The 12,267-nt window shown below is 47.6% G+C and overlaps 1 protein-coding gene across 1 annotated transcript; it reads left to right on the top strand.

The window, feature by feature from the left end:
- Positions 1-9,845: 9,845 nt before the first annotated feature.
- On the top strand, positions 9,846-11,959 carry LOC310633735 (myogenesis-regulating glycosidase-like; the record flags this gene model as incomplete). Its single annotated transcript, XM_083351604.1, has 1 exon — positions 9,846-11,959. Exon 1 carries the CDS (start codon positions 9,899-9,901, stop codon positions 11,957-11,959), a length of 2,061 nt encoding a protein of 686 aa, XP_083207730.1. The 5' UTR covers positions 9,846-9,898.
- Between the last annotated feature and the right edge of the window lie 308 nt (positions 11,960-12,267).

Consider the following 12,267-nt stretch of genomic DNA (forward strand, 5'->3'; position numbering starts at 1 on the left):
AAGAATTAGTAATTGGCAGTCCACCGGAGCTGCTGCGGCCATCGCAGACCAGATGAAAAGCACCGACCACCGCCACATCGCTGCCGATGGAGCGGGCCAGCAAGCCCCGAAAACGCTGTCGTCGCCATCACCGTCGGAGGCCGGAACAAGGCAAGCGAAGCAGCAGCACCGCCGCCGTCGCCGCGGTCGTCCTCTCCACTGCCCAAGGCAGCCCGAGGACGCCATCACCGTCGCCACCTCCGCCGCCGGCAGCGGCGCGAAAAACAATACCAGGGACATCCCTGCCACCAAGCTGACCAGCGGTCGTCCCCTCCGCCGTCGAAACGGCCCGAAGACGCCACAGCCGCCGAAAGCGGCCCAAGGCAGGTCCAACAGAGAGATCCCCGCCGCCGCCGCCGCCATCGCCGCCAACACGGAAGCGCCAAAATGGAGGCGCCGATCAGCTGGAGCTCCGAGGCCACCGCCGATCAGCTGGAACTCCGAAGCCGCCGCCGACATCGCCGCCAACACGGAGCGCCAAAATGGAGGCGCCGACCAGCTGGAGCTCCGAGGACACCGCCGACCAGCTGGAACTCCGAAGCCGCCGCTGACATCACCGCCAACACGGAAGCGCCACAATGGAGGCGCCGATCAGCTGGAGCTCCGAGGCCGCCGCCGATCAGCTGGAGCCTCAAAGACGCCGCCGAAAACCACCGAGAGCCGGCCAGAAGCAACAGCGCTGCCCGAAACAGCAGAAAACGCCGCCACCACCAGCCACAATCCCTCGGAAGCAGCCCGAGGCAGCCCGGAGACATCGAGGCAAAGTAGCCCAGAGACGCCGAGGCTGCAGAAACCGGCAGGCCAAGACCAAGCACAGCAACACAGCGGCAGCACAAACGAAGCAGATGGAAACAGCAGGCGAAGCAGCAGACGGAGCAGATGGAAACAGCCACTCATAGACGGGAGAAAACGAACAGCAAGCTACCTCATTCTTTGCCTCTAAAATTGACAGTCCAAATCCCCTACCCAGGGGCTCAAAAAGACCCCTGGGGGGCTCCCAAGGGACGCCCAACAACTGGAGCTCGCGGAGCTCAGCCCAACACGTCCGCCATCTTAGAATCTGACTGTCTTTCTTTTTTTTTCAAAAAAGAAATATTGGAACATTATTATCATGTCACCCTGAATCCTTCTTTTCATTAGACTAGAGTCATACCCAATTCCAGCAACTGTTCTTTGTACGGTTTAGTCTCCAACCCCTAATCATCCTTGTTACTCTTCTCTGCGGTCTTTCTAGAGTCTCAGCATCCTTTCTTTGCTAGCCATTGTTCTTCATCATTAGGGCGTTTTTAGTTTCCCCAGCAATGTTCACTCTCTTTTTGGTTCATCAGATGCTACCTAGGACCAGCAGGGTTTGGTACCCATTTGCTCATCTCATAATGACCACCCCCATCCCCCAGCTGGATGATGGAAGACAAAAATAACATGTGCCGACTTTCAGCCCCACCTTTTCCCCTCTGAAGAAAGACCCCACAAAAGCTTCTGCTGGTCTGAGATCTCCTGTGCAAAGTAGCATGATTTGTGAGTTGTGGCTTAGCATGTGATAAGAACCCAGGGGCTTTTGTTGTTGTTTTTTACAAGCCAGAGTTAAAACAAAGGGTGGCATAATGAGATGTGGGAGTTTCTGATTCAGGGGGAGACTTTTCCATATTTCTGTATCTCCAAAGAAATTGGTGCCGGGTTGGCAGAGGATTCCAGACAGACTAAAAAAAAAATCCTCTTCTTTGTCATGTCGTAAAAGGATGACTTGTGAAACCTACTGCCACAGGATGTTAGGACTGTAAGCTTAGATGGCCTTCCAGAGGCTAAGATAAGAGCAGGAAGGAGAAGGCCTCTGGGGTTGGCTAGTTGTCCATATGGTCAAGCAACATATCCAAGTCAGAAAACTCTTCCAACCCACCAAAGTGACTTAGAAAAGAGGGATGTGTGCATGTGAAGCTTCCAGGTAGACTTCTCTTGTACAGGGAAGTTCTCAAGAAGATCCCTATGGAAGTATTGGTTTTTCTTTAAAAAAAACTTTTTATGTCTGCAACCATCACAACGTCTCTTACTTTTAATATCCACTTTCTTACCTAGATTTGGGGGACCAGTAGCCTTCTCCTGATGCTTTTGATGTGGAGGATATGTTTCTGGAGTGAAAAAGAAGAAGAAGACAGAATGGAACAAAAATCTCCTGAATGGAGAGCCAGAAAGAATCTCTGTTTACTGAGGCCAAACTGACACAACACACCCAGATGAATCTACCATGTTGTTTACTGGATTTCAAACTTCCTCACTGTGCACACCCTGCTGATGTTGGCAAAGCCATTGTTTATGGTTTAGTAAGTTGTATAAACCCAGAGCAGACACATCATTCTAAGTTATTGTTTCTTTCAACCACAGCAACAAACCATACTACGCTTCAACAATTGTGGATGGTTCAGCAAACCATGGTTTGACAAAAGGGCTTTGTGCAATATGTCGATGGAGACAGAAGCTGGGTGGTATTTATTTTTTATTATTTTATTTTAATTCCATTTATATCCCGCCCTTCTCCGAAGACTCAGGGCGGCTTACAAGCTTAGCAGTAGCCTTCATTCTATGTATATGCCTGCTTATTAGGACTTTCACATACACACCCCAAGCGGCATTATTACAAAGTCAGCTTAATTGCCCCCAACAATCTGGTTCCTCATTTTACCTACCTCGGAAGGATGGAAGGCTGAGTCAACCTTGAGCCTGGTGTGATGCGAACCTGCACTAATTGCAGGCAGCTGGTGTTACTTAAGGAGGCATTAGCCCACTGCTCCACCAAGGCTTAAATGGGGCTGCTTCAGACGCCCCTCAATTGCAGGACTCAGCCAGCTTCATTTGGGCCAGATGGTTAACCTAAAACTAGGGAGATGCAGCAAGGTGGATGTCCAACTGGTTTTGCAGCCAGACTCAAGAGAGTTGATGATTAATGGGACAAGAACAATGTTTCTCAGCCTTATCAACTTTAAGACGTGTGAACTTCAATTTCTAGAATTCTCCAGCCAGCACGGCTGGCTGAGGGATTCTTGAAGTTGAAGTTCACACATCTTAAAGTTGATAAGGTTGAGAAACACTGATCTTGAGGAACCTACAGGAGTCCTCCAGGCCCACATTTCCCAGAAATTCCTCAAGTTTGACCCAAGGAGGGTCTTTCTGACCTTGCCACCCAAAAGATGAGGTCCAAATGAACAAGAGCTACCCCACAGTATTTGGGAAGTTCACAAACTCTGGTTCCCAACATTGCTCTTGGGTCTTTACTGATCCCTAAGCCCGGCTGTAGAAGACGCCAGCTAAATAAAATGGGTTTTGCTTTTGACGAACAAGCACATTAAGCATCTTGTACGCCATGTCCCTTTTTTTAGGGCAGGGGCGGGGTCTCTAAATCTGGCAACTTTAAGACTTGAGGACTTCAACTCCCAGAATTCCTCTGCCAGCCACCCCAAGTTTGGAGAGCCCTGTTTAGGGAAATGAATATTTCAATGACTAACTCAGCTATGGTCCTGCTGTTGGTGGCTTTAAAAGAAGGCCACGCAGGTTTCAAGAAGACGTGGCAGCCAATTTTTCCTCATCAGTGGCTGAGATAGAGTTGTGGACATGACACCAGAGCAGATCAAGAAGGAGTGTAAGAAGGAGCGCTTCTGACTAAATTTTTGGACTCTTTCCCTGGACACCCCTTAGCATCAAGGCTCAGCTAGTTTCTCATTGTCTTGGTGGCACCTCCATACTCACTGTTATCTGCTTCAAGGTGTCTGTTGTTGGACACTGGAAGTCTGCTGGTGACATAGGACTGGCTTTCCAAATGGATCATTAAGAATGTCGTGGCCTTCACAGGAGGGGTGTGGATCTCTAGGGAACCAACTGTTTTATCTGCAAACAAAAAAGCGTTCTCAGAAGATTCAGAAATTCTATCTTTTCTTCAGTGCATCCAAGACACAGAGAGAACAGAACAGAAGAGAATTCTCTGTTGGCCAAGTGTGAATGGACATAAGGAGTTTGTTTCCAGTGCGTAAGAAGAATTGCAGGGTCCTTGGTGCTCTCTAAGTTTGGTTGTTTCCTGGCAGATGTTTCATGACCCAACTAGGTAATATCATCAGTGCTAGAAGGAAGTGGGGATGGGGGTGGAGAGGAGGAGGAGGAGGAGGAGGAGGAGGAGAATTGTGGGGTCTTCGGTGCTCTCTGATCTTGGTTGTTTTCTGGCAGTCGTTTCATGACCCAACTAGGTAACATCATCAGTGCTAGAAGGAAGTGGGGATGGGGGTGGAGAGGAGGAAGAGGAAGAGGAGGCAACTATGGGTTCCTCGGTGCTCTCTGAGTTTGGTTGTTTTCTGGCAGTCGTTTCATGACCCAACTAGGTAACATCATCAGTGCTAGAAAGAAGTGGGGATGGGGGTGGAGAGGAGGAGGAGGAGGAGGAGGAGGAGGAGGAGGCAACTATGGGTTCCTTGCTGCTCTCTGAGCTTGGTTGTTTTCTGGCAGACATTTCATGACCCAACTAGGTAACATCATCAGCGCTAGAAAGAAGTAGGGATGGGGGAGAGGAGGAGGAGGAGGAGGAGAAGGAGAAGGAGGATCACTGAGGGGTCCTTGGTGTTTTCTGAGCTTGGTTGTTTTCTGGCAGACATTTCATGACCCAACTAGTTAACACCATCGGTGCTACAAGAGAATGGGATTTTTTTCTCTATATATGCTAGTGTGGCTTGCTCTGTCTGTTGGTAAGAATATTCTTGGTGATTCCTTGATTAGGTTTCTGTTTACCATTTGATTGTTTATTTGAGCTGAGAGTTCGCGTAATCATAGAAACCAAAAGAAGGCTATAAAATTGGGTGTGCAAGTGACGTTGCAACTTCAAATGGTTGCTAAACGAATGGTCATTAAGTGGAGGACCATCTTTATTCTTTGAAAACATCCATCTTTGGCTTACTTTCGGGTTTCCCCTCCAAGCTGTCCGAGGAGGGCCCCCTTGGCTCGCCGATTCCTGCTGCTCTCGCCAGCTCCTCCGTGGCACAGACGATTGACCCGGTGCCCGTCCTCCACTTGCTGAACCGGTCTTTCTCCCGGGAGAGGAAGGCGTGATGTCCTCCCAGCTTCGTGCTGAGATGAAGGCCATGTCCTTGTAAGGTCAGGTGGCCTTTCTTGCTGCACAACCACCTCTGAAGTGACCCCTCCCCACAAGGGTCCAGCTGGGCACCTGCCAGCTCTTCTGCGTCGGAGACAGCCAGGCACTCCCTCATGTGTTGGTTGACCAGGGCCGAGGCAGCCCCATCCCAGCTCCACTGGTGCTGTGGGGAGTGCGCCTTGCAGTCGGACAGACTGACCCTCTCAGCCTTGTGAGGCGAGGCGTGGAGGCATTTCTGCAGACGGACATTTTGGATGAGGAAGCTGCGCCCTCCGAGATCTGGGGAGAATAAAGAAAGCATTATATTTTTCAAGGGATGGGAGGAGCAGGAGAGGGGAGTCTCTTTGACTAGTGTTTTCAGCCACTAGGACCATGGTGGCGAACCTATGACACGCATGCCACAGGTGGCACACAGAGCCCTCTCTGTTGGCATGAGCGCCGTCACGCAGTCCTAAGCCCTCAGCTGGGTTTGTGTGCAAAAAATAAAAATAAAAAATGGCGATCTCCATTTTGCTCTATGAGTTGATGGTGACCTAACCCTAACCCTAAGTGGAATTTTCTTCCAATGGGATTTTCCCATGTATTTTACCAGGAAACATAGATAAGGCAGCCTAGAAAAGTAAGTGCCCTCCTAACCATACCCAAGACTCCGAGTTTGTTGGCGATGTCCATTTTGCTCTATGAGTTGATGGCGACCTAACCCTAACCGTAAGTGGAATTTTCCTCCAATGGGATTTTCCCATGTATTTTACCAAGAAACATAGAAAAGTAAGTGTCCTCCTAACCATACCCAAGCACTCCAAGTTTGTTGGCGATGTCCATTTTGCTATATGAGTTGATGGTGACCTAACCCTAACCCTAAGTGGAATTTTCCTCCAATGGGATTTTCCCATGTATTTTACCAGGAAACATAGATAGGGCAGCCTAGAAAAGTAAGTGCCCTCTAGTGGACTCTAGTGGACTCTAGTGGTTAAGGCACCAGACCAGAAACTGGGAGATGGTGAATTCTAGTCCTGCCTTAGGCATGAAAGCCAGCTCGGTGACTTTGGGCCAATCACCAGGAGACAGTGAGTTCTAGTCCTGCCTTAGCTGTAAAAGCCAATTGGGTGACTTTGGGCCAATCCTAAGGAGACTGAGTTAAGGTATTAACAACAATTTCACTGATTCACTTAACAGCGATGGCAAGGAAAGTCACAAAATGGGGCAAAATTCATTCAACAGCTGTCTCCTTTTGCAAAAGAAATTTTGGCTTCAGTTGTGGTCGTAAATCGAGGACTACCTTATAAATTTAAATTAAAAGCAAGCAATGTCTTCGTCTTCCCTCCCAATCTTATCTCCAGTGACCTACAGTGTTTGGAGAAAGGGATCATACCAGTTTGTTTATCATTGGCACAGAGAGGGCGTTGCCACCAATGGTTAATGATTTATTTATTTTTTATTTTAATTCCATTTATATCCCGCCCTTCTCCGAATACTCAGGGCGGCTTACAAGCTTAGCAGCAGCCTTCATTCTATGTATATGCCTGCTTATTAGGGCTTTCATACACCCCCCAAGCGGCATTATTACAAAGTCAGCTTAATTGCCCCCAACAATCTGGGTCCTCATTTTACCTACCTGGGAAGGATGGAAGGCTGAGTCAACCTTGAGCCTGGTGGGACTCGAACCTGTACTAACTGCAGGCAGCTGGTGTTACTTAAGGAGGCATTAGCCCACTGCTCCACCAGTGATCAAGTCCATTTCATTATCAATGATCAAGTCCACTTCATTATCAGCATTAATCCGTTTGCAGTTCTTAAATCATGTACGCTTTAGATACCTCGTGCCAGATGTGGAGAATACAGAATATGGAATGACAGAGTTGGAAGGGAGCTTGGAGGTCATCTAGTCCAACCCCCTGCTTAAGCAGGAGACCTTATACCATTTCAGACAAATGGCTGTCCAGTCTCTTCTTGAAAACCTGCAGTGATGGAACACCCACAACCACAGGAGGCAAACCATTCCACTGGTTAATTGTTCCAGGGAAATTCCTCCTTATTTCCAGGTTGCTTCTCTCCTTGACTAGTTTCCATCCATTGTTTCTTCTCCTGCCTTCTGATGCTTTGGAGAAGAGGTAGACCCCCCCTCTTCTTTGCGGCAGCCCCTCAACTATTGGAACACTGCTATCGTATGTCACCCCTAGTCCTTCACTTCTTCTTTGTTCATTGTACGGTTTCCCCTAATTTAGCTAAACTATTCCTTATTTTTGACAATTCTAACTGGGTCTCATGGCCAGCCTAAGCTTTCTCCTAGAGAGCTGGGGCTCTATCGCAAGGGTTTGATTCTCATAATTTTCTTGACAGGTAAGCCAGCTGGAGAATTTGACATCTGTCAAGATTTCGTGATTGGTTTGGATTTCAAATCAAGAGTCCCCCCTTCGGCTCTGCGGACTTCAAATTGCTTGTTTAGGATGTGCTGTTCACAACACTTTTCCCTGCCTCGATTTCCTCTTAATTCAAATAGCCTTTTCCTGTACACAGGAACTCACAAAGTCCCTTCGTTGCCAGGGGCAGCCAACCCACAAGAAAAGACACAGAAGTTTCTGCCCCGCACGAATAAAAAGCAAACAGGGTTCCTTGAAAAGTAAGAAAAACATTTCATTCGTGCTTCATCGGATTGATAAGCAGAATTAATAGAAAATCAATTAAAGAAGCAACAGTGGAATAACACACTTACCCTTCAGCCAAGAAAGGAGAATTATCCATGTTAAGCTTCCCGTAAAAAGGGCCATTGTTGCTTGCCAAAGAAAGTGCGTGTATTTGTGTGTGCGTGGATTGGTGTGTGTGTTTGCACTTGAGGGATGGGATGCAGGGGTGGGGGATGCGGGGGGGTGGGGTGGGGTGGGGGATGGGGCTGAAAAGCAGCCTTTGAAAAGGACAAATTGTACCGCAGGGGAGAAATTCTGGTGAGCTTCTTTTCATTCCCCGAACTGGCTGCACTTTAAGAAAAGATGCTAAAGAGCAAAATGCATCATTTAAGAAAAGAAAACATTTTTTTCTTGAATAAGAAGAAAAGCAAGGAAGGGGAGTCCCATCAGAGGAAGGGACCAGTGCCATGGGAGGCAGGGAGGGGTGGAATTGGGAAAGAAATGCCAAGTTTTCTTCTTTTTTTGCGGTGTGTGTGTGTGTCCTTGCTACTCTCTGAGCTTGGTTTTCTTGCAGACGTTTCATGACCCAATTAGGTAACATCATCAGTGCTAGAAGGGAGAGAGTGAGTTGCAATGGGGAGTGGGGGGGAGGAGGAGGACTGTGGACTGCTTGGTGCTCTCTGAGCTTGATGATTTTCTGGCAGACATTTCATTACCCAACTAGGTAACAACATCAGTTTCTAGAAAGGAGAGAGTGAGTTGCAAGAGGGGGGAGGAGGAGGAGGACTGTTGGGTCCTTGGTGCTCTCTGAGCATGGTGTTTTTCTTGCAGATGTTTCATTACCAAACCAGGTAACATCACCACCATGTTCTAGAGCAGTATTTCTCAACTTAAGCGACTTTAAGAAATAAGGCCGGCTGGGGAATTCTGGGAAGTGAAGTCCACACCTCCTGAAACGTGAGAAACACTGCCAGATTTCACCAGCAGAGACCTCCCCAATCTCTCCAGGGGATTCTGCGCCCTGTGGCTTTGCATGCAATTCATATCTGGAGCTATTTCTGCATTCAACCACCCTCTGCCAGGACTCTCTCTTTAAAATGTCTTCCCTTTTTCCCTCTGCCCACCCCACCAGTTATTTCCATGGCCCAGCTATCCTGGCACATCTTCAGCTGGGAAAAAATGATTGCATAACCATCCTTGATCAGCTGAGCTGCATAGAGCTGAGGGCAAGAGGACACTGACTTCGGCCAGAGAAGAGGGGGAGGGGAGAACGGCAAAGAAACCCCACGTCCAAGAACCAGGATCCACAAATTAGGTAACAACATCTGCATTCCGGTGTGTTTGTGTTCAAAAGCCTCACCCTCGGAGCTACAATTGAGCCTACGGTACTTTTTTTTTTAAAAGAATAATTTTATTAATGTCGTTGATGTATGAAATACAAATAAAAATAGTGGGAAAAGGGCGGAAGGGAAAAGGGGAGAGAGAGAGAGAGAGAGAGAGAGTGGGGGGGGGGGAGAAAGAAAAGCATTGGCTCCTCTTTTTAGTCGCAGTAGAATAAAACATGAACATTACAGCCTCAACTTTTTTACTTGATGCAAATAGTCCTTGTAACCGTTCAAAGTTAAAACAGCACTGAAAAAAGTCACTTGGGCCAGTTTTTCACTTACAACCGTGGTCACATGATCAAAATTCAGATGCTTGGCAACTGGCATGTACTTACGACGGTTGCAATGACCCGGGGCCAGGTGATCCCCTTTTGTGATCCCCTTCTGATAAGCCAAGTCAATGGGGAAGCGAGATTCACTTAACAATCGGGTGACCAACTTAACAACTTTACTGATTCACTTAACAACGGTGGCAAGGAAGGTCGTATAATGGGGCAAAACCCACTTAACAAATGTCTCACTTAAAAGCTCAATTGTGGTCGTAAGTCGAGGACTACCTGTAGAATAAAATAATAACGTTACAGCCTCAGCTTTTTATCTGTACGGGCTTAATGTGGACTAGCCATTCCTGTAACAATAAATTTACCTAATCCGCAAAACCCCAACTTTCGTTTTCGTTTTCATCTCAAGGGCAAAATCCAGGCTGATCCACCGGTTCTGCTGAAATGAAAACTCAGCCCTTCCTTCGTCGAGGGAAAGGAGAACGGATGGAGAAGGAGCAGCAACCCAGCCTGATGCCTCCAGCATCCTCACCGTTTCGTTTGGTGGTGTGCGCCTTACTCCTAATGGGATTATTTCTAATAGCGGTGGCAGTTTGGTGTCCCTATGCCACTGTTTTCCAGAAGACAATGATAGTTGAAAAACTGGAGTTACAAAAGGATGGGTTCACCATCAAGAACCAGGATGGAGACATGATCTTCAGGTTGACCTTTCGGTCTGGGGTCCTTGACCTGGAATCCTGCTTCCGGGAGAAGGACACGGTAACTTGCAGTAGGACAGAGAAAAGAAAGATTCATTTCACTATCAGGGCAATTAAACCAAAGAGGACTGTGATCTGCTACTCCATCACCTGGGAAGAGTTTTTAGCAGACACAGTGGTGGACCACAAAATGTTCTGGGGAGATGCCCACTGGTATGGAGGCTATGAGATGAGTGTCCAGCATTGGCCAATCAAGCTGCCAGGATACCAGGAACCCATGCCTTATGTGAACAGCGACGTGTATTCTTTTCGGAACAGCTTCGGAAGTGTCCTGGAGAGATATTGGTTGTCCTCCAAAGCAGTAGCTATCAAGATCAACGACTCGGTCCCCTTCCACCTTGGATTCAATGCCACGGAACTATCTCTTGTTTTCCAAGCCAGGTGCAAAGATTCTCCATACGGTTCTTTGCTGGAAAATCAAGCTTTTCCAAGGTTATGTTACCATGTCTGCACAGCTCCAGACATGACTTCCACCCATAAATTCATGTCACAGAATTATTTCAAGAAACCTTTGAAAGTCCCTTCGGAACAAATGTTCAGGTTTCCAATCTGGTCCACTTGGGCCCTTTACAAAAAAGAGATTGATCAAAAGAAAGTTCAGGAATTCGCCGAAATGATCCTGAAGCATGGCTTTAAAGCCAGCCATATTGAAATTGACGACATGTACACCCAGAATTACGGTGACTTTGACTTCAACGTCTTGAAGTTCCCTCGTGCGGCAGAAATGTTTGAAAAGCTTAAGAAGGACGGATTTCAGGTTACCGTCTGGATCCACCCATTTGTCCATGAGACGTCATCAAACTTTAAGGTGGGGATCGAGAAACAATTTTTTGTCATGCAACGAAACAAGAGGTCGCCTGCCATGGTGAAGTGGTGGAATGGAATTGGCGCCATATTGGATTTCACCAACCCTTCGGTCAGAGGTTGGTTTCACACCCACTTAAAGGAACTTTGCTTAAAATACGGCATATCCTCGTTCAAGTTCGATGCCGGGGAGACATGCTATCTTCCCAAAGAGTTCACCACCTTTCAACCCTTTCCAGATCCCAGCACCTGGTCCAGGTGTTATGCAGAAATGGCCAGCCCTTTTCACAAATTGGCAGAGGTTCGCGTGGGTTACCAAACCCAACACATCCCATGTTTCGTTCGTATAATTGACCGGGATTCAATTTGGGGATATGAACTTGGGTTAAAATCCATAATTCCCACAGTTCTAAGTATTGGCCTTCTGGGATACCCTTTCATCCTGCCAGATATGATCGGTGGCAATTTTATGGCAGATAAAACCGACGGAGCTGTGCAAATTCCGGACCGGGAACTGTACCTCCGTTGGCTGGAGTTGTCTGCTTTCATGCCATCCATGCAGTTCTCCATCCCGCCTTGGCTCTACGATAAGGAGGTCATCGAAATTGCCCTGAAGTTCACCAAGCTTCACGAATCCTTGGTGGCCCCTCTCCTGCTTGAACGGGCCGGGGAGATCACGACCACGGGGGATCCCATCATACGGCCCATCTGGTGGATCTCTCCTGGGGACGAGTCTGCTCACAAGATTGATTCTCAGTTTCTCATCGGAGACACCTTGATGGTGGCTCCCGTCTTGGAGATGGGGAAACAGGAACGAGACATCTATATCCCGGCGGGGAAATGGCGGAGTTACAAAGGAGAGCTGTTTGAGAAGACTCCTACCTTGATCACGGACTACCCCGTGGATCTGGACGAGGTGGCTTATTTCTTTTTGGTTCCTTAATATTCACAGGCCCAAATAGATTGAAATTCTCTTGAAATTCTCTTAGAATCATAGAAGCGGAAGAGGGCATATCGTTCAGTCTTCAGATGATGTGGACTTCACTCGGAATGTTTCTTTTTAGATGAAGAATTATTTTTTGCTCACAATCATTTTCCTTCACACACGGCAAATGCACTTTTTTGTGTGTCTCTTCATTCTGCTGAACCTTCACGGCTTACAATCTCAGCTGTCCATGATGGGGAAGAATTGTTATCTTAGCACAGCAGATGGGGCCATCAAGACCAGGGTGACTAATCAATGAATAGGCA

The sequence above is a fragment of the Vipera ursinii genome (assembly GCF_947247035.1).
Source record: "Vipera ursinii genome assembly, chromosome: 2".
In the NCBI taxonomy this organism is placed as follows: Eukaryota; Metazoa; Chordata; class Lepidosauria; order Squamata; family Viperidae; genus Vipera; species Vipera ursinii.